Here is a 24,251-nt window from a genome sequence, read left to right on the forward strand (position 1 = left end):
ACCGACTCTGCTATTGTTTTTTCTTGGTTCTTTGTTACCTAGGATATTCTTACAGATTTTATCGAAGCAAGAATTGAAAGAGCTCGACAAGAGTATTCACCCAATATCATTTTTGTAGTATTTTATGAAATTTATTTACCTTGAACATGAAACCATTAGCCCCGATGTTATTGGTCCAGATAAAAGGTTTCACTATAACACGTAAGTGTAACTTTTGTACTGTTGCTAAAAGATAGGAAATAAAAAGTGATGATTATGTAATTCAGAATTTTTTTTTTGTAGCTGCATAAGTAGTTAATCATTAGTATCTAATTTACATTTTTTAAGTTTACGGTTATAAAAGGTACAAAGTCGGTCTTTGTTGAGTATTTTAAGGACAAGAGACGGTAGATGATTAAAGGACCGGGCTTTTCACTTACCAAAAGTACCTTTGCTAGTTAGTGGTCAGCTCGAGATATAAAAAAAATGTAGTATTGTATGACTGTCCCTATGTTCGCTGGCTTGAACCGTCTGCGTTAAAGGAGCAGCGAAATCTTAAATGCTTGAACAGTTTGGATCGATAAATTCATTTTAATTTGGTAAATATGGTATTCTTGAAATCCTGGAAATACTACACGGAAAAGTCCCATAATTGCCAAAAGTATAAAAAGATATGTTTAATCGGGTAAAATTGGCCACATTTAATATTTCTGAAGTTCTTTATAGTCGAATCATGGTTGGGAATTATCCTCAATTCCTGATTTTTTAAAAATTAGTTTATAATTTTCAGCTACTCGATATTTTGTTAATAATAGTTTTCCCAGCGAGGAGTTATTTTATTTACACTATTTTGTCTAACTTGTTGAAAATAGGTTAAGTGCGAGGTTGGGATACCTCAAATACATTAAAACCCCACTCCCTATTTCTTTAATATAGGTTACTAGATGTTTCAAGGCAGTGCCTTATTTCAACCTTTTTTGCCCGTTTCGTATTACATGTTATGAATATTGTCTTGTATCCTGGTAGTGTTACTTTTCTTAATACCCCTCCCATGCCTCCTAGTTTTACGCCCAACTCTTCTTTTAACTACGAGTCAGGTAACAACAGCAAGCTTGTGTTTTTGCCACCAGCAGTTCCTGAATGGTGCCCAACGGCTCCTTTGTTTATTCTTTTTGTCATACTTGTCTGTGGCGCGCGCGCGTCTCCGTGTGTGTTTCTGTATGTGTTGGTCTTGTGCATGCCCAGGCTTACACTGATATGAGTTGAGTTCTGGGAGGGCTGCTTTTTTGGAGCTTGTCTTTCCCTGTTGAACTTTCATCACTGCTCCTCCCCCCTTCCACATCGCCCCTATCTCTTTCTTATCTCCATCCTCATTTTTACATATTTCACATACTAGTAATTGAAATGTGCTTGTTGTTGGATTAATGAAGAAACTCATCTGCATGATCTTTCCAATACAGTTTCTGCTTGCGGCGGGATTACCTTGAAGTGTATGGCACTGGCTGTGTTCGGCTGTGCTTCTGGTAAATCTATCCTTTCTTGTTTAATTCTTATTATTAAAGGAGTACAATTATTAACTGATAAACGTCATGTCTGACGTTAAACAACGAGAATCCTTTGTACACTAATAAGCGTATGAGAGTCTTTAATGAGGAATTATATTAGAAAACTAATGTGGAACTCCAATTTCCTGTCTGAAAAATATTAGCATTCTTCTGTTTAGCACTCGACAGCGACAAGCTGAGATGAAATGAACACAGGCGAAGACTAGTTAACACACCTTGGTTGTTTTTTTTTCCCTACCTGTTTCTTGATTCAGTTTCACTAAGATACTGATTAAGGACCGGTACATTTATTTATTTTAGCCGAGTTGACCGGGTGACCAACCTGCCTCTTCTGATATCTGATACAGATAATGCCAGGAGGTATTTCTTGTCTTCGGCATTTCGTTTGGTAATGGAACCGTATTGAAAATACCTTTTTACATCAGTGACAGGTAAATAGTCTCTCGTAAAAAAATGAGTTGATATCTCATTTCAAGATGGAAAGACGGCTTCTGTAATGATTTATTTCTTCTGTCCAACACTTTACATTTACAGTGCTCCATCTCCATTAAAAAAAGAGATGTTGATACACTTTTTTACACGTGACGAGCTATTTGTAGATTAAACTAATTATGGTTTTATTTTTTAACGAAATGAAGAAGAACATTTGGCAAAAATAATGTTTCAATGGCAAAAGTGAGAAAAAATGGAAACAAAAATAGACACAAAAAGAGAACAACACTAAAGTTGTACTTATGATTAAATGCCAGCAACACGACTAACCGATCGGTCCCTGCCCCCTTCCCCGTCTGCACGACCCTACTGATGTAGAGTTAAATACTGCATTGTATTCGGTATACAAGAAAAGCTAACAACTTGCTAAGGGGACGTATACGTAATAGGCCAGTGTTCTTTATACATGTATATATCTGCATGAATACATTTTCACATTGTCTTCAAATTATCCACACCAAAAACAAGCATGCATGGACTTAATGTATAGAAAGAGTGAGTACTTTGAAATAATTGTAGTCCTGCAATTTGGAAAAATAGCGTTCTGTATCTTCTATTTCATCTTCACATGCACAAACATGGTCATCTCTAAGATGGTTCGTAAAAAGGTCAAAATTTCAAATTGTTACACCCATTCGTCAGCCTGAGTGCTGGAAATTAGAGAGAAGTAAGCGTCAGTGATTCAGGATGCTGTTATCACGTTCATCCCATAGTTTAAGTGATGATAGAATGATAGATTTAGAGTAAATTTCAGTTTGTCTAGATGGCGCGACAAAGTCGGTAGTATTTCTAAAGAAGTAGACTCCAACAGGTTGGGAAACAAGTCACTCAGGTATTCTGGCAAAAGGTAAATTACATTCAATTTTTTTTCTACGATCTGACATGGAGACGAACCCTACTTCTTGAGTAAGACGTTTGATAGCTACGGAACCTTTAGACCGGACACTGTTGAAACAGCTACATATTTTTTATATTCGGTACAACTTTTCCAAACAAATGATGCGGGTCTTAAATAAGAAATATAAATTTGATCAGGTGTAACATTTAAAACTTGTATTTTAACTGACGCATACTGTCTAAGTTTGAATATGAACTCGTTATGCTAAACTTTATCAAATGCCTGAACGTCGCCCCGCCAAACGTCGGCCTTCCGAACGTTGCCCCGCCGGACGTAGTTTTGGCGCCCCGACAAACGTCGCCACGCCGAACGTTGCGACAATTGGCGGGATAGCGTTAGGCGGAGCGACGTTAGGCGGGGCGACGTACGGTTGGGCGGCACTTGGCGGGGCGGCATTCGGCGGGTCGACCTTTGTCGGCGCGCCATAACAACGTTTGTCGTTGTGTCGCTGCGACAGAACAAAATTACGAAATGGCACAAATCAGCCAACTTACGCAATAGCACCAAAGAGCATTGGATGAAACACTCCTAACATGTTAAAATCATGTCCGAAAATACCCCAGTTTGGAACAGCTCTTATCAATAAAACGAATGCGTACAACCGGACAATAATTTCAGACTATTTCACAGATTTGCAAAACCAAATAGAAATATGGTCGAAAATTTACTTCTCTTAAAAAATTACTTCAGAATCTAAAAATATATTAATGGAGCTTTATAATTTGCAATCAGAAGTGGATTAACTGCATATACACGGTTTGTTATGTGTAATTTTCATAACCTTTTTGTTGTAATTTGTAGGAGAAAAACGATTCTAAAAGCACATGACCGATGCATTATTCAATCTAAACATCATAATTTTTATAAAGACGACCGGCTGATAACCACATGTCCGATGTAATTTCTCGCCGTTATGTCTCGGCCACAGGTCATTTAATTAGGCTTCTACTCGCAATTACTTTCTGTATGACTGTTTTGCGTTTCAAGTCAAACTCTGTCAAGTTTTACATTTTTATGATTTATATACTCATCTGAAGGGACTTCAAACAATTTTCGTCGTATCTAAATTTATTTGCATATTTCTGATCATTTCAGTATATATATATATTTTGAATTAGTATATTATATCTTAAATTATTAGTTCCATGGTGTTGAATGTAACACTTTCTCTCTAATATTTCATGTTTCAGCGTCTATTCCTGCTTGCATCATGTGTTCAGTATTTCCGGAGATCACTCGATTTTCTTCTTTGATAGAAATGTATTATTTCTTTCTGAACTTCATGCCTAAGTCAATGAGATATGGTGGTCTCAGACTCTGTTTATATACAGTACAGATCGCACCAACTTTGTCATAAGCTTTTAGTTTGAATTTCGAAACACGTGCGATTTTCTTGGCCGAAAAAATGGATCGGAAATATATGAATTTTAAATCTAAGATAGGGTAATTCTTTTGTAAGTTTTCATTTTGACAGAATGAAAACTTCATGCAGAAAAAAGCGCATATTACATTCTTTAAGTAATTCAAAGTATTTGCCTTTCTTATTCTCCAATACACAATTTGTATTAGGAATAGTAAGTGAGGCGTTCTCTTAGCCCTGGTATATTAAAACATCTGTGGCGTATTGTTTTCGATATTTCACGAAATTCGAAACGCAAAGGATTGTAACTAAAACCACATTAACAATCATTTTGATTCATCAAAGACTGTGTCATTGTGTGTGTCAATAATTTCATTTATATCTCAGTCTGGAATACAGTCCAAATTTCGGTTATTGACTGATTTAGATTCTAATGTTAATCTGAATTTTATAAATTCCACTCCAATAATAGCGCCGTGCCCTGTAACAAACAAATATCGCTAAGCTATATCCGTTATCGTCAAAACAGACGACTGCGGTTCCATTCAACTTCCCTATTTTACACACACGCTTTAGAAACACGGCCGCATTATGTGATGGTCAGTGTGTCCGTCCGTCTGTCCGTCTGTCATATTTAGTGTCTTGAGCAAAGTTTATATATATTACCATTCAAATTACATTGTATTTACTTGAAACCAGGCATATACGTAGATGGCAATGAGACGATGTGCAGAGCGCGTAAATCAAGACCGTAAGGCAAAAGTCAAGGGCACAAGTGAGCTTAGTTCAGTGTCTTTTGTCTTAGTATGTGAGTCCATGAATCAGGTCGGTAGGTCAAAGATCAGGGTACAGAGAGTCATATTTCATGTCCAGAGCTTACCATTCGTTATTGACTCCAAACTTGGTACTCGTATATATATTAGTGTCGATGAGGGGTTTATAAAAGCGACGATAAAACGATGCGCACAGCGCATAAACTTTGTCGATAACTCAAAGGTCAAGGTCATTGAGTTGAAATACTAAATAGGTCATTTGTATTTTTGTCTAGAACACCACTTCAAAACTATTCAATTAAACTTTAGTGGGCGGTGATGAGACGATTTGAAAAGTGCAGTATCACTTTTAGGTACTTGTACCTTATAATCTTGTCACAGCTGTGGCCTAACGCCGCATTATACCTCCCTCCGACACATACATACTGAAAAAAATAAAGTCTAACTTCCCCCTCCTTTGATCTAGAGCCTAGGGCGTATAATGTCCCTGTTTGCGGAGCTCTAGTTTTGTTAACTTCAGTAAGTTTATTTTTTCATACCAACACAATTATAGACTCTTAATCGATTGATGGTGGGGGAAGAGCTAAGGTACTCCTCTTGACTTCATCAAAAGCACGAGCGAGCACCAGAGTAGAACCACCGACTTTCCGTAAGACACTTGGACTGCTTCCTTACATGAAAGAATTGTAAGCCCAAACAGAGGTTTCGAACCTATCGCGGCCAGGGACAAGCAATTCGATCTAGCGACCTTAACCACACGGTAACGGAGGCCCCTATAGAGCTTATCCGAGAGCTTCTGTCTTTCCTGTAGATGCACGATGTTCCTATACCTGCCTGAATCGGATTTTCGAATATATACGTTAGAAATATACATCTGCTTAATAATAAGTTCTTTTCAGCCCCATGTTGTTCTGGGACGATCTATGTATGAAAAGAATTGGAACCACTGTCTTACCGTTGCATGCTCGTAAGAGGCGACTAATAGGGTATTAACACTTGGTTTTCTGTAACTCTGTGATTCCAGCAGGTATGCAAATTTTGATTCCATACCTCATGTTTTTATTTCCATGTAAATGAGATGTGAAACCAACATTTGTAGTCATGTTTGGCGCCATATAACCTATACTGTGTTGGTGCGCCGTAAAACCCAAAAAATTAAATAAATAAATAAACTTTTCAGTGGTACGGTTTTGTTTAGTTATTATTATAAATCTGCATAAACAACCATATATTAAGCTGAAATTCATTGCAAAATTATTATTACTTCCCTTTGTCTGTCTTGCCTGCGCTACCATGATGAACTGGAAGTAATCTGTTTCGTAACAATATTCGAAAATTGAAAAATTTAATAATATGTTGTTTAAATGTGGCTGACTGCCTTTAAAACGTACTTCTTTTAATTTAAGATACGCCCAGAACAATGTGTTGTTGATTAATTTTTAGATTTCTATCAAATCGAACAAAGACATCGTCTACATTTACCTATTTTACCACTTTTACACATTTTTGATAAATCACATAGAACTTACAATCTTGCGAAAAACGTCATGAGACAGTCAATCGGATATGTACATGAAAACACTATCAAGGAAAACGCAACATTTACTCCCGTATTCGTATAAATGATATTCACTCTTTTTCTGAAAACACATTTAATGGGTATTTTTGGGACAATTTAAAATGGGATGCGAAGGTAAAATGAATAAAATTAAATCTTTGCGTTATTTGATTATTTTGAAATTCGGGTAAATTATTAATGACAAACATGTTGGTCTAACGGCATGCTTATTCTTTAAAAAAATATATCGTTAGATGGTGGCAAAATAGCAAGTGGTGGACTTGCTTTTTTGTTTAGATACATAGATGAGCTGATCATTTGCGAAACTAGTATTTTTGTAATTAAATCCTATCAAAAAGGCATTTGCTTATATATCTAATAGTTGAATATAAAACATGGGCCAGAAGTTTGAACAACATGATATAACATAATTGAGCCGCACCATGAGAAAACAATAATAGTGCATTTGCGACCAGCATGGATCCAGTCATGATCCATATTGTTCGCGTTTAAACACTATTGCAATTAGACAAACCGTTAACGAACAGTATGGATCCTGACCAGACTGCGCGGATGCGCAGGCTAGTCTGACTCCATGCTGGTCGCAAATGCACTATGATGTTTTTCTCATGGTGCGGCTCATTTATCATCTAAAAGAAACAGAATGCAACGAAGCAAAAAATAGCAGCAGACTTTGTTTAATTGAATTTTTGCATTAGATGTAATAAAATATGCAACTACTCTCACACCAAGTAGTACCAGCTTAAACGGAATTCTGTTGTAACTAATTTGAATGTATCTTATGTTTCCAAAGGAACAGAGGTAAGTTTTGCATCTTAAATCTAGACAGACATTACACGCCTGGTAAACAACAGAGCTACCTCTTTCAGAGGTGTACTGTAAATCGCTCTGTCGCAGCTTCCGAGCTAGTACATGTCGCGAGAAAAAGAACCGTAAACAAAGGTGGGTGTCATCATATTTTTGGCAATTTTATAAGCATTGTATTCAATATAAACAATCAGGAAATGGTAGGCGATGTAGATCTGATTTAACTTTACAGACAACTTAAAATTGATAATTTAATTTCTGATTAGAGGTCGTGGCGATATTTACCAAATAGCTGATCTAGCGGCGGACTTGGCCACTTCGTCATGAAAGCATATTCATTGTCACATAATTGCCTTTCAACTGGTATCAAGAAGCAAATCGACTATGCATGAGGTAGCCCTAAGGTATACAATTCATTTGGAATTAACATTTGCACCGAAAATCGTTTTTGCGTAGAAATATTTACTTTTTGTTGTGAGAGACAGCTCTGTCGTGAAGGAGATAGTCATGTCGCCAAGGAGATAGCTTTGTCTTCATACGCTTACATCGTTTCCGTACTATACTGACGTTTGTTGGTCCTTTTTGAAATAACAAAATTGGTTGACTTACTGATTCACGTTATTGAACATACATGAGTATTGTTTTTCCAAGTATTGATAAAGTGGTTTCATAAGGCTATATTGCACAGTTTTGAATATTTTTACATTCTGTTTATTTCTATAAATTGTAATGCAGGCAATATTGTCATTTCTTAACGTTTGGTTTCGTTCCAGATGGGTCTATTAAAATGGAAGAATTCAGACTTTAGAATGAAAACTCCCATAACATTTACAGCAAGATCAGAATACATTAACGTTCCACGAAATAGAAAATTGGTTGTAAAACAACTTAATTCAAATATCCTCTTTTGAAAAAACAACAACAGCAACAAAATAAAAAAAAAACGAAATAAAAAAAAAAAAAAAAAAAAAAAAAAAACAACAAAAAAACCAAAACAAAAAACAAGATTGCTGACGCCATCCCCACTCAAAGTTAACCAGCCTCTTCCAGGAACGACAAGTAAGAGCAATAGAATGTTATCAAAAAGAAGTAGTTTTAGATAAACAGAAGTACAGAAAGACAGTTTTTGAGCAGGTAGTTAGTGATGCAGAGGAAACGGGGGAATACACTGACAGTACCAACTACCAACTGTGAAGGTTGACGTTGAGGTTGAAGACAATACATATAAAATGTTTGGTGATGTTGTTTAAGAAATGGAATAATGCAATCTTAAGACTTAATATTTGTCTTTTCTTAAGTTCTTAAGCTAAACAGAAAACTAACATTAAATAACGTTGCCTTTCTTTTATTTATATTTGTTGTTTGGTTGAAAATATGATTTATTTAAAAGTTACATTTTACAAAAATTAAAACAGGCTGCGATTTCAATTATGGTATTTGTAATTCAAAGGTTGCTATTTTAATGCGTATATTGTTAACAAACTAGATACGTAATGTTAACAAACTAGATACGTAATAATAAGTAATAATAAGTCTCCAATAGATTTAATCTAGTCGATTGTTAAAGACAACTCTATTGTTTAAACTAGATTTATAAGAGCATTTAAACGTTCACGTACAATGATAAATCGCCACGTATCTGTTAATACACAAGAAACATATATTTACATGCAATGTCCTCCTCAAAAAGTACTTATGGTCCGGATTTGATTTTACAAGTATAAATTCGCAATGTAAATAAAATGCACAGCCACTGTAACGAAATTTTGAGTTATATGTCAATGGAGTTGATTCAGTTTCTGCAGCAAACCTACTGTTTGGCTATGAGGGACGGGGAAAAGAGTGTTTCTAAGGTTTATGGGCGCAGGGACTAACCAAACCCTGTAAACTCGTCTACAATTTTCAACAAGCTAATTTCGCGTGATTCATTTCTTCTAATGCCATTCATTCATTAAAGAGGAATAGTAGCACATATAGATTCTAAGAAAATATAACCCGCCCGCTTAGCTAAATAAGGAGAGGGCAGATCTGTAGACCGTGTTGAGTTTGATCCCATGGGGAGGCGTATGTTCTCCGTGACAATTTGACATTGTGTCTAAAATCATTCGTCATTTATCTCTGATACAATGATTCATGTGTATTAGTTGGCAGCTACTTGTGGAGAACAAGTTAGTGCTGGTACAGAATCTAGGAACGCTGGTTAGGTTAAATAACTGAAATATCGGACAATGGCACTGCGTCCAAAATTATGAATAAATCAATCTAAGAAAATATAAAGCAAGATGTATCAAATTTTGTCTAAATATAAAAGGGATATAACTGAACTGTATCTCGTAATTGGACATAACTACTGTCCCGTAACATTCAAGACGGTTGAGGCAAATTAAATTTGAAACAGAACTATGCCCATGGCGACATGACTATCTCTGTCACGACAGAGCTGCCTCTCGCAACAAAAAGTAAATATTTCTACTCCAAGACGATTTTCGGTACAAATTTTAATTCCAAATGTAATGTATACATAAGAACTATCTCAAGCCTACTAGGATTCCTTCTTGATATGAGTATAAAGGCACACATTTGAGCATGAAAGTGCTTTCATAACGAAATGGCCCTTTTCACAGCTAAATCAGATATCTGGTAAACATCGCCACACCCACAAATCAAGAACAGAATAAATTTGCTACAATTAACTTTTCTGGAAAGTTAAATCAATTTTACATCGCCTACCATTTCCCAATCTTTTTATATTTGATTCAATGCTTGTAAAAATGCAAAATAACTGTGTTTGCGTTTTTTTTTTGCGACATGTACTAGCTCGGAAATTGCGACAGAGCGATTTACCGTATACCTCTGAAAGAGGTAGCTCTGTTGTTTACCAGGAGTGCTTAAGTGGTATCTTTTATCACTGTACCTATAACATAACTGTCCGGCAACGCCATATTGATTTCGAACAAATTTGGCTGATGGGACAAGTTGTTTGTATTGTCTCAAAATATATGTCACATGTGTCCGTGCCAAAATAATGCAAACATTATATCATTCTTTAAAAAGTTTTGAAAGAGTAGAAAGGTCTTTTCATAGTGGAAGAACATTAGGAAAAGGGTGGATGTTGAAGTAAATTTAAAATTATAACCATGAACAAAATGTGCGGACGAAAAGCAAGCAACAAATGGGGAGACAAGCCTAGAACGATCTGTTCGAGAAGAATTGAGGATGTGAACATAATTTTGTTACCTAGCCTTACAACTACTCTGAACTTAACGTCTTGGACGAGACACAATAAATACCATGGAGAATCACACTTCAGTCAGTGTCACCTGTTATGTGCAAGCGTCAAATCAATTCACAAATATGTCATTACTGGTAACTTGCTTCACTTTATCTCTATCAAAATCATGCAATTAAATGGCTACATATGCATTTAATAAAGAGCAAAACATCTGAATGTATAGCCTGCTTTAATTTTGTAATATATTTCCTAATGATTTAATAAAAAATCGTTATTAAAGCCGTTGAATTGCCTTGTTTGCAACGATTTTTACGTTAAAATGGCGATGCAGTGAAAAAAAGTAGTTTTTTATGCAGAATAACATAGTAAATATATATACCATGCAATGTCTCCACGAAAGTACTGTTGGTGGATTGAATATTACAATTAAAATGCCAATTAATAAAATGCAAGCCACTGTAGAAATTTGATTATAGGTCAATGGGTTGATCAGTATCTGCAGCAAACCTACGTTTGGCTATGAGGGACTGAAAAAGAGTGTTTTAAGTATTATGGCACAGGACTAACCAAACTGATAACTCGATCTAAAATTTCAAACAAGCTAAGTTCCGTGATCATTTCTTTAATCATTCATTCATTAAAGAATAGTAGCAACTATTAAATTATATGAAATATACCCGCCCGTTACTAAATAAGAGAGGCAGTATTTAAACCGGTTGAGTTTGATCCTGGAGCTATGTTCTCGACAATTGACATTGTTCTAAATCATCGTCATTATTCTGTGAACAAGATTCATGTGTATTATTGCAGCTACTGTAAGAGAACAAGTTAGTGTGAGATCTAGGACGCGTTAGTTAAATAACTAATATCGACATGCACGCTCCAAAATAGAATAAATAAGAAAAAAAGCAAGTGTATCAAATTTGTCTAAATAAGGGATATCATACTGAACTTTCATCTCGTACTGACATACTACTGTCCCGTAACATCAAGACGACGAGCAATTAACTTTAACGAATATGAACCCATGGTCGAAATATTATTCTGCCGACAGAGCTGCCTTCGCAACAAAAGTAAATTCTACTCAAACGATTCGGTACAAATTGTTATTCAAATGTAATGATACATAGGAAATCTAAGCCTATAGATTCCTTTAATGTCAGTATAAAGGCAAATTTGAGTCATGAAGTGCTTTCACAACGAAATGCCCTTTTCACAGCTAAAAATCAAGAACTATCTGGTAACGATCTTGTACTCACTAATCAGATATAATAATTGCTACAATAACTTTTCTGGAACAGTTAAATCATGTGTTAATCCTACATTTCCATCTTTTTAATTTGATTCCAATGCTTGTGAAAATGCAAAATAAGCTTGTTTACGTTTTTTACTCGCGACTGTTCTAGCTCGGAAGTTCACAGAGCGATTACGTATACTCTGAAGGTAGCTCTGTGTACAGGAGGCTTAAGTGGTACTTTATCACTGTACTATACAAACTGTCGGCAACGCCATATTGATATACGAACAATGGTGCTGGACGGTTGTTTGTATGTCAAAATATGTGTAAGTTGTCTGAATAAATAATGCAACATAATTATTCTTAAAGTTTTAGAAAGAGTAAAGTCTATTCATGAGGAAAATTCGGAAAGGGTGAGTTGAAGTAAATTTAAAATATACCACGAACAATGAACAAATGTGCGGACGAAAAGCAAGCAAAAATGGAAGACACTGAACGATTTTAGTGCAGAATATGAGAATGTGACACAAATTTTGTACTAATCCTTACAACTATCTTGATAAGTCTTGACGAACGTATAAACCATGGAAACACATTGGCAGTAGACAATATCACATTTTTAAAGTTGAAATTATCTGAAATGTCATAAAATGCGCGATCAATGTCGTGTCACTGTATGTGCAGCTTCAAATCAAATCATAAATATTCATTAATAATTGCTTCACTAAACTCTATATAAATATGCATTAAATGCTACACATGCATCTATAAAGAGCAAAACATTGAATGTATAGCGTGCTTTAATTTTGAATCGATACTTTCCTAATGATTAATTGAGAAATGTGATATATTGTAGGTATTATTTCTAACAAAATGTGTGAAAATAAATAAATGTACATTATATGACTCCAGGAAAATGTTGAAATATGAAAAACTATCAAGTTGACCATTTGTGGAGAGCATGAAAATCAATTGAAATGATTATGCTATTGAAAGAATACAGTCTTATGTATGAACAAAATACATGAATGAAAATAACGTTAAATATTAACAGGAATCAAAAATAACATAAAATGGAACGAAGTTCACTCCTTTTATCTGCGGCAAAATATGCAATTATAAATAAACATGTTGATACGAGAATGCGTTATCCGCTGTATTTTTAAAACCAGTTTCAATGGCGCAATACATTACTTGTCTATTCAGAAATTAATCTGTACTCTAATAAGAATGTGCTTGATCTTCGTTAATAACATATCGTTGCCCGTATAAAAGACAATCTACAACACTCTAGATTTTTTTTGGATTCATCAATATGCTTTTATGCTTGGAATTCAAAAATATTTAAGATGAGAAATTGTTTCAGTATTTTAATGCAAATTCAAATAAATAATTAGAATACGATTGTATTTTATGTTTATGATGCAGTATACATGAAATTATATTCGACGGGGAATTTTGTGCAGCGTATGATTTTAACGCAAGCTTCGGATAAAAATCAAGAAGTAAATTCTTGTACGATTTAACGTACTGTTATTTCTATTGCCAATGAACAGAAATTGTAACATACATTTGCTAAATATGTCCCGAAGCATTGTTAAAGAAATGAAGCTTTATCTTTTTTACTGCATTAACTATAAAATGAATATTATACAATGGCAAGGGGCTTCCGTGGCAGTATTTTGCAACGGGTGGCGCTGATTTTTGAACACACCGTAGTGCATTTGTTGGAATCAGACATGAAGTTGTGGTCATGGAAATCTGGCCAATTTATATGATCAAATATGGTTGGTACAAGATTTCTGGCATGATTTTGAAGTAATTTTATAAATAATAAAATAAGCATATAAAGAAAGACAGAATGCATTTTCGGATCAACACAAATGTGGAATCAAAGTATTTTTGTCGGATTCATAGATATCTATTTTTCGAACTTAACAATGTAGATAGGCATGTCAATACAAAGGAAGACAACATCTTTCGGTGTGTTCATAGAGTTAAACAATACACTTCAAAATTGAATAAACAGACAATAGTCTCATATGCTGAATACGAAATTGAAGAATTGTTTATCTCTACTTAATGTTACACATCATCATTCTCTAACATGGAAATTTATCAGAATCCAATCTATTCTCATTGCGTTTATATAGCTTTTAGCAAGCCAAAGAATTAAATCACTAAACGGTCGTTCTATTAACAAGACTCAGAACCACGGGATGGGGTAAAAGACATAGATGTATCCGATAAAGATAAGAGCAACTCAGGGACATACATTTGTACCGACCTATACTATTGTAATATCTTAAATGCGGTCTTAAGGTACATGAATTGTAATTATTCAAATATTTGTGTAGGATCTCTGATTTACAAGATTTGAAATTAAAATGTGCAAAAAAGGTCTTACCAAATTAAAGATATCAATATACATTTGGAATAATTTTTTAAGTGATTGGAACATTCATATATAACTTTGTTAAATTTTGTTAAGGAAAACAATTGAATTATCTATTTCTGTCTATGAATATATTGTTGTTACAAACATAAATGAAGTGTCTTTTACTGTTTTGAGAAATATATTTTGGTTTTCATTACATTTTACAACAGAAAGTATAAGACGTGTTGAAGAATTGACGGGGAAGACTGTTCCAGCATATAAAGTGGATTTACTTGATACAGAGGGTCTTAGAAATCTTTTCAAAAAAGTAAGCATTTTGTGGCGACACTCTTTACTTGTCCATTCAATTCCGTGAATTGTCAATGTTTCCTTTGCAAATTTGAACTGTCTACATAAATCATCAGTACCCAAAACGTTTATGAAACATATCATGTAATATTGTCTGGTGTTGCATTCTGCAATGTTTGGTATATATTTTAAGCAGATGGGATTGGGGGTAGTCCTTTTCTTTATGGTCATATTGTAACATCTGTGATTTAAATGCTTTTAATATCGATCAATAAATACACTCAATGTAACAAGTTATTCAGACAAGAGTTATTTATCATGTTTAGTAAAAGTGAGTCTGCAAGTAAAAGTGAGTCTGCTAGTAAAAGTGAGTCTGCTAGTAAAAGTGAGTCTGCTATTAGTTTGCTTGGCTGCGTTTTGTGCTTTCAAAGGATTAGATATTTGATTAACCCTCACAACAGAAGCATTTCTGTGCCATCTTTCAACCGTAAAATGTCACCCCATCATTGGACTAAGTATTATTATGTATTGGTCATTTAGGATCATGGAGTCAATACATGTTATTTATAATAGAATTTTCATCCTAAGCCGGTGATCAATTCAAAGGACCACAATGGAAATAAGAAAGCTTTATGCTTTTTTGTGTTATCCTTGGTATTGATTATATGTCATCTACATCTGCACTTTAATGTTCTCATTTATTATGTTTTATTACGTTGACATTGAACATGTATTTGTTTTATGATATATTGTCTTTTTTACCACAATAAATTCTATCTTCGTATCTCTAAGGAGGCGTGAAGGATGCCGTACACATTCATCACCTCAGCCAAGTTTGCTGTGTTATATACTCAAACATAATTGTACAGTATTCATTACTCGTCTTATTTTGGACTTTAAACAACATTTGATAGTTGTAAGGTCCATTTCAATATACAATGTCTTTTGTTATGTATTGTCCTGGCTGTTACAAAATTGGACAGTTACAGTTAGTTTCATATATTTCAACGTTTCTGTTTGCCGTTAACTTTGCCGGCTCCATTTAAATATGTTGTTTGCTAGTACAAATCAATATTTATTTTCATTTTTGTGTATTTTGCTGGTTTCTGCAGAGTTTTGACAATTATTTCATATATTTCAGCATAAGATTTCGTGTGTTATGCACTTTGCTGGCTACAAAGCTGTAGGCGAGTCATGTGAGAAACCATTACTATACTATAAGAACAATGTTGCAGGAACTGTTAATCTTTTAGAGGTACAATATTATTTTCCTATGTTTTTGTACATATTTGTTGCTTTCTGAGTCATTTATCATGTTTCAGTACGACTGTACGATATTCTCTGTCTTTTTTTTCAGAAACATTCATTATTTTGTTCAATAATGTCTGAATATTGCTGAATCACGGTTTGAAAATGAGATTTTTGCCATAATTCACGTATGAATTTACTATGTGAGCACACGACCAAATATTGGACAAGTCAAGCTCCTCTCATAGAATTAGGTCTTTTAGATGCGCGACAGCTGTGAAACAGAAATTTCGGACTTATTAATTCTAAACCGAATTCTATATCAAATGTGAAAAAAAGTCAGATTTTCTGAAATGAGTAATTTTACATTGCACAGTTTGATAAAAAGCTTCTGATAAGAAATGAATTCTCCATTTAAGACTTCAGATTTGCATTTAGTAAAAGTGAACAAGTCATTCGAATACGTCTCCAATACTAAAACGACATCAAAATCAAAGCTTTATTACACTTAGTGTAATACCAAATTTATATAATGGCTATATTTCACTCCCACAACTCAAAAATTCAGATTGAGAATGACGATATACTTGTTTTTGTCACGTACCACGTAGGTACGTTACTTTAACGTTCAGATCCTTGTAAATAGAATTTAAAACTTTTTATCAGGTGATGAAAGAATTCCAAGTGTATAACATGATTTTCTCGAGTTCAACCACTGTGTATGGTACGCCTGAATATCTACCTTTCGACGAGAATCATAAAACCGGCAATTGCTCCAATCCATATGGTAAAACGAAATTTATGATTGAAGAGATAATGAAAGATCTATTCCATGCTGAAAAGGTAAGTCTTACCAATCATGATTCATTTAAAAATAGCACAGTACGTCCACAAATATTTAGACTGAAAACTGGGAACAGGATTCAGTTGTAATATGGGGGGAATAAATGGCGGTAACAGAACCTTAATTGACTGAAAAGTGGTGCGGTATTATCAAGAAAGGCTTACAAATATGAAATTCGTTTCTCCTTGAATGGTACCTTATGCTAGTATAAACCCGCTTCAACCCACATGCCAGATGACTCTCGTGCTGTAAATGTCAGCTAACGATACGTGCATTAACTTTTTATCGCTTATGTAAACTTCAACAAAAAAAATACCAAGATAGTTTCACTTTTGTCTCATAGTATATTTCTCGATTCAAAATAAGCTAGTTTACACAAAAACATAAGCTTGCACATAAATGAAAAAAACTGACCTGACTTTGATGTTGTGCGTCAGTTACTCTCGAACCTGATACTAAAACTGCATCTCTAGCAATGACATATTATTATTATATTATTGTGATTTGTATTAGTTTGAGACAGAGGCATCTATTATTTATACGTACATTTAATGTTTGATCTATAATTATTTTCCATAAGGTTTTTCTAGATTTCTTTTTAAATATAGGTTGCTATCATTCTCGTTATACACCGTTCTTAAAAACCTACTCTAAGGATGGTAACAAGAAGTCTAATACTTTTAAAATGCCTTAATTTGTTTCGAATAAATCGTCAGAAAACGATTTTAGAAGGGAGTTTTTCATTGTACATTTCAGATTAAAAAAAATTAAAATGTTTAAGAATTCAACTGTGACTTTATTTGTTGATGGATTATCATAAAACTCTCCAGATATCTTATGTAGTATAATAGAACAATTACCTTTCCAAACTTTGTAAGATTTCGGAAAGACAATCGAATTTACAAGCCCAGATGTAAACACATGAAAAACTACATTTTGACCAAAAGATTTACATGGAAAATATCTTCAAAATTCAAATATTCCTATACTTGAATGAAACCCTATTAAGAAACGATGATCAAACATCAGTCGTACAATATTACATAGATTAACCTTACTGGGCGCATAGATCCTTTGCGACAGTGCACACAGATCACGCAATCCGTGCAGGCTATATGTTACACTGTTCGCTATCACAGTAAATTTCAGTGAACACCCTATGAATGGTTTGCCCATATGATCATGGACCGTCATTGTAGAATTTAACAGGGTAAAGGTTAGTGTATCTTTTATATAAAAACTATTATTCTTCGTCACCTTTTCAGCAATGGAATATTATATTTTTACGTTACTTCAACCCAGTTGGAGCACACGAGTCCGGAAGGATAGGTGAAGATCCCCTAGGTACACCTCGAAATCTGTTGCCATACGTTGCTCAAGTTGCCGTCGGCAAATTAAAGGAGCTAAAGATATATGGAAATGATTGGGATACACCCGACGGCACATGTAGGTGTTTAAAATACAATTATCAGGAGAATAAAATATGTCTAAAACTTAAAAAGGTCCTTAAATGTAGAAAATTTAGCTTTAAATTTCATTTATAAGGCTAGAGTTAAGCTCTACAGGAAGACGTTTAAGTTATATTACCTTAATAATCAGGTTAGAATTAGGGTGTGTGTGAGACTTGCATATCATAAATTGTTGTGTCCACAGTTCCTGGAACTTTACATAGGTGTTCATATTTTTACGTTATGCGGTGTGTCTTAGTTATATGTTTGTGATGTCCTCTTTCAAAGTTTGCGTTTAACAATGCCTTTTCAAGTGTACGTAGTTGACAGATTGTCCTTTGCTGTGTCTGATATTATGATATATGTCCGATAGTAAAAGTTTTTGAATTTAGACAGTGTTGTTTGTTTTATGCGTTGAGAAGGCTTGTCGTACTTGGCTTATTCTTTGAATCTTCCAGTTCCACTTATTTTTATAATTGTTAGCCAGAATTATACATTGTGTTAAAATTGCCAGTTTCTTCAAAGTCTACTACGCCTCTAGCCCATTCTCAAAAGTATCCTAGTCTCCCATTTTTTGTTTTTTTCCGACAATTTTATTTAGAGACATTTTTGCACAGCTATTTATCAGCAAACTTTATTTATATGTATTTAATTTACATTATGCAATTCCGGAGTCACTCTAAACTATAATATTAATACATAGTTAGCCAGTCTTATTTCATCAGGCTCCATGATCCGTATCCATAACATGTATAATGGTTAATGATCTATAAAATGCTAAGTATTGTCCTGTTCTCTGCCCTAATTTGCTTAAGTTATTAGTTCATCATATCAACCACTAGCAGCATTAAGTTAATATGTAAAAAACTAAAGCTATAACAAGTTAGATATTATGCTTTCTTCAGTTCAAGTTCAACTTAAAGCTTTATATGTTGATGATTACGGGCAGTTAAATAATTATGTTAAAATAGAAGAAGACACCAGGTATAGTGCATTTATTACAAAATCGAAATTTCAAATTCAGGGCAAGGAAAACTACTTACGTTGATTTTTAAGTATGTGACGTGCACTCCATATAAATCAGAAGTGTAAACTGTCTAAATGGTACATTGTAGGTTTGAGGGACTTCATACATGTTGTTGATCTTGCAAAGGGCCACGTGTCAGCCCTACGGCTGGTTGAGAAAGGCTGTGGATTGAAGGTCCTGTTGTTTTACGTTTTATATTTAATTTATAAAGCAGATATATGCCTACGCCAGAATGTCACAACGCAAGGAGACTTAAATGCTTAAAAGCAAAATATGAACAATTTATTTTGATTCTTAGAGATTCTTGATATTTGATTAAATGTACGTAAAACCACTTTATCACTATATCTGTGACATTGGTTCAAATGTCATTTCATTCAGTCCATGAACTTGGTGCTTTTGGTGTCTTTATTTCACAAATTTATTACATGGTAAGAGAAGAGCAAAAATACATATAGGTGACACATAATTACTTTGGAAGTACAATTAGAGGGAGTGTTTCTTATTCATATATCAAGTATTATTTCCCTGTCTTGATTACATTAACAAACAATAAATTTATTTGACTGCCCATAGCCGCCAGTATTACTTCTGTTAAGCTATATCTCAGAAATGAATTGCTGAAAAACTGTTAATATCTCCTGATTTGAAAAAAATAACAAGAGCTATTGTCAAACAGGAAAAGGCATATTCAAAGGCCGAAACACCTGTGCAGCAATACGGATGAAAATATATACACGTGTAGGCAGATTGTGCACATGCTGAAAAACGAATAATCCAAATAACACATCTGTATTAAACAGTATTCTTTATTTTACAGATTTATAACTTAGGGACAGGAACACCATATTCCGTTCTAGATATTGTTAACGCATTTGAAAAGGCTTCCGGAAAGAAAGTAAGCATATAAATTGTAATGTTTCTTAAAAAGGAAAAAAGTAGTATAGCTTCCGCATAAAGGTTTCTAATTCAACATAATAACATATTATTGCTTAAAGTTTCAAAAAACTTTAACTATAGTAAACCAGGTGAAACAGCTATTTTATTACATGTGATACTTAATCAAATGGTTAGAAAAGCAGTAATTTCAATTCACAATCCTTCGCATTGAAGTTATACTATTAGAGCAATAAAGGGAGGAAAGCAAAACTAATGAATTCGATAATACTTTCAAATTTGTTAATCAACATCCAAACCTTTGACAAATAATGGTAAAAATATTAATTAAAACTAAGAATTAACACAAAAAAGTAATATATTTTATGTCCATATCTATCAATGTGGCAGCAACATTATAAACATGGGTATTATGAGCCTTGAAAGTTGAGAACTGAACCATATGCTTTGTTTTAATGGGTTTGATACAAGCGATTCCATGTGTTTACTGACAAGTCCTTAAATCACTTACATATCATCATATGATCAGCAAAGTTGACATTTCAGTCAGATAAAATTACATAGGACAATCTGCTTCATAAAAGAGCGGCTGTCCTAAGGTATTGGAACCATGGTTTCCATGTTCTCATATTACGATTTCGGCATCCACCAAATTTAACGGAAAACCATGTACTGCGCTTTGAGCTATTTTACGCCCAAAGAACTTAAAGAGAATCTCATGGAAATTGACGAGTGTAAAAACGGGTACACAACTTTAAGACTTTGGGGAACATTAAATAAAGTAATGAAAAGTCTCCGTCCGTAAAGTACCCAATATTACGGCGAAACACAAAATGCATAGCAATGTGCTTACCTAAATCAGCTTCCCTTTGCATTTTCAGATTCCATACATATTTGCAGACAGAAGAGCAGGTGATCTAGAATCTACATACTGCGATAGATCATTAGCTAAAGCAGAATTAGGTTGGACAACACAATATGATCTTGACAAAATATGTAAGGGCCAACATACTTGAATCTATTGTTAATTATGAAAAACACAAGGAAGGATTGCATTGATATTAATTAAAATCGTTACATGCACTTATCTAACACATATTGTAATATGTTGTTCATACAGTAATTATGTTCGATTAAATTTTGATTTAAAGATTGAATTTTATGACTTACATTTATATGAAATTACAACAAATTTCAAGGATTGAATATACTCTAGGTTTCACTTATTATGCTATTTTCTTTGTAGGTGTTGACATGTGGAAATGGCAGTCCAACAATCCTTATGGCTACATAAAAAAATAAACCAGTTTAGGATATATTTTTGTTCCAGTGTACTGATTTAGGATGTATTTATGCACAAGTGTTCTGATTTAGTATATTTTTGTTGTGTAGTTTGTTCATTGATTTATGGTATTTTGTGTCATTGTATTTTAATATCAACAAATTATGGATTGAATATGTTAGTGTTACGATTTAAGGAAATTTTAGTTCTGTTTAATGGAATGTGAAGAACTGATAATTGTTGTATAGCAATAAATCTTGTATAAGAAAACCTGTATTTAGGATATTGTTGTTATGATTTAATGTATTGTAGCAGTCCGAGTTTAGTAAAGTAAGCATTGAAATTTGTCATAGTATTATATACTTATCTCTGAGAATAGAGTTTGCTTTATTAACTGTTATATGACTATTATTGCTTAGATTAAATTCTGATAGTTATAATTAGGATAATGAGTATAACAGAATAGCAGACTTCTGTATCATTTTACTTTAATTAAAGTATAAGTAAAACATAATTTACAGAAAACCAGCTTATTTTTGATATCATCGTAAGTTTAAATCATGGTACTTTGTACAAACATGTATAAAGTAATCATGATAAAATGCAGATAACACGAGTTTAAGATAAAGACGTCAACATTGAGAAAACAGCTTGTTAATGATCTAGTTGTATTATGGTACTTTATACAGTCGTGGATAAAGAAGGTAAATGTGCTTATATGTAACCATTGTGCTATCATTGTAGAGTAATTGTGGCCTATACAGAATAGCAATGACTTTGCGATAGAGATATAAAATTTACGAAAAGAGTTAACAAATTATCTAACTTTTACTTTATCATTTTACTTTATACTTTCTAACCAGTCCTTATAAGTTAAAAAATATGACAAATTATTACATATAGAATGTCAACAAGTTTAAATGCATGAAAAGTAGTATACATTAGAATTTGGTTAGTACATAATTAATACATTTATAGCTATACACAGTATAATTGTGCACTACTATTCAAGAACTCGAAGATTGTTAACAAACGACTGTATCTACACGACATTAAATTATGAATCTAGCTCTGTATACACTGTTATGTTTCATTTAGTTAAGTAAAGTATATTTGATGTGAATTTTCGACTTTTGAATTAAATATCTTAAGACGAAAAATTTAGGGGAATTTAAGAAGTAAAGAAGTAGAATTTGAGAAAACAATTTTCAATTTACCTTATCATTGTTTTATTACTGTACTTTATACTGGGAAAGTAATCTTGGTATATACAGAATAGCGACAACTTCAGGGTAAAGAAGTCAAATTTAATGGTCAGCTGACAAATTATCTCACCATTGTTTTATCATTATACTTTACACAGTAAGTGCAAAATCTCACAAGATTTTCTATCAAAGATATTTTGGCGTAATAAAACGATGGCATCAGAACAGCTTTGTTAATTTTTAATTTTCTTCAAGGACAATTTTCACTACACATGCTTACGAGCTGTTTGAATCCAGCTTTCCCTTTGTATATATTAAGTGAATTCTATTATCATCATGCACAATTCTTTAGAACTCTGAGTGTGGTAAAAGGAACATTTTCTCAAAAAAGTTTGATTAGTTCTGAATTTATAGTAAAAACGATTTTCAGGATGCAGCTATTTTAAAAAACGTATTTGGTCGGTGCAACAAACATGAGGTGTAGGGTATGTTTCAATTGAAAAATAAAATCATAAAAATATAATTCGAAAATGTCAGATGAGAGTAGTGTGTAGAGTGAATGTATTGCAAATCTAGCAAGTCATCGTATTGCATTTTGTCTAGTTAAATATCAGGTCCATGACGCTAACCTTTGAAATAAAAAGTGGCCCGAAGTGCTTATGTACGAGCAGAGAGACTCATCCCGTATCGTCTGCAAATAAATGACCGAAAACGGATGTTTATTTATATAGTATACGACTAGCCTAGACATAAATATCAGTAGTATGATAAGTGGCTCTTAAAATCTAAGATCAATATATATCTATGATAAATATAACTGTTTCCATTGTGACTTACTTTCACAACTTTGGGTTTTCAGATCCAACCTCTCCAACGAGTAATGAAATTCGACTCAAGCTCTTATTCATGTTATACAACCATTACTCATTCGTTTTATAATCATCATAAATAGCGAATGGAATATAACTTCCCGTGAAACACATCTATTATTATTATTATACCAGATTTATATAGCGCCCTTTTCATGATCAATTTCACGTTCAAAGGCGCTTTACATAGTTCAAATGCAGCCACACAGGGCGCATAATTCATCCTCTACTAGTACAGACACAGAGCGATGTGACCAGAGGGACAGAGTGAGACAAAGCCCCCACGACAGAGAGATCAGAAATCAGAGACAGGCTTGTCCGGCTAACTTAGCCTAGCTCGTTGCGAATAGACAGCCTGGTGTTTAACGTGCCCAGTGTATAGCACTGATACACGAAAGGATTGCCTGGGTTCCTGACCAGTACACCTCTAGTTGGATGGGAAATACTGAAAAGCGTTTCTGAAAATTCCCGAGTAGCTGCCGGGGATCGAACCCCCGACCTCAGGATTGGAAGGCCAGTGTGCAAACCACTGAGCTATCCGTCCAACACAAAAGCTACACACTTTTTTAGAATTTCCTGGGGGTTCAGTACGTACTTTATCTATCTACCATGCGGCGAAATAGCTTAGATGTTCTCCCCATCGTGTATATGGACTAGAAGAAATAAAAGAAGTAGTCAAGCCTACTACAGAGTAATTTGCAGAATTCGGGTTTGCTACAGTAAGAGACCATAGGCCAAGTAAACCACCATATCACGCAGGATAAACTTTGTCACAAAATGTTTTTACATTTTTGACATCGAATCGAGTCTCTTATATAAAATA

General features: G+C 33.9%; 1 protein-coding gene across 1 annotated transcript; it reads left to right on the forward strand.

Moving 5' to 3' along the window:
- Positions 1-14,141: 14,141 nt before the first annotated feature.
- Positions 14,142-21,502, forward strand: LOC123541346 (UDP-glucose 4-epimerase-like). Its single transcript, XM_053525958.1, has 9 exons — positions 14,142-14,146; positions 14,495-14,627; positions 15,750-15,863; positions 16,523-16,699; positions 17,966-18,146; positions 19,264-19,349; positions 19,996-20,073; positions 20,954-21,068; positions 21,319-21,502. The coding sequence occupies exons 1-9, from the start codon at positions 14,142-14,144 to the stop codon at positions 21,372-21,374; spliced, it is 945 nt and encodes a 314-aa protein (XP_053381933.1). The 3' UTR covers positions 21,375-21,502.
- The last annotated feature ends 2,749 nt before the right edge of the window (positions 21,503-24,251 follow it).

Source organism: Mercenaria mercenaria, chromosome 16, assembly GCF_021730395.1.
Source record: "Mercenaria mercenaria strain notata chromosome 16, MADL_Memer_1, whole genome shotgun sequence".
NCBI classification, from domain to species: domain Eukaryota; kingdom Metazoa; phylum Mollusca; class Bivalvia; order Venerida; family Veneridae; genus Mercenaria; species Mercenaria mercenaria.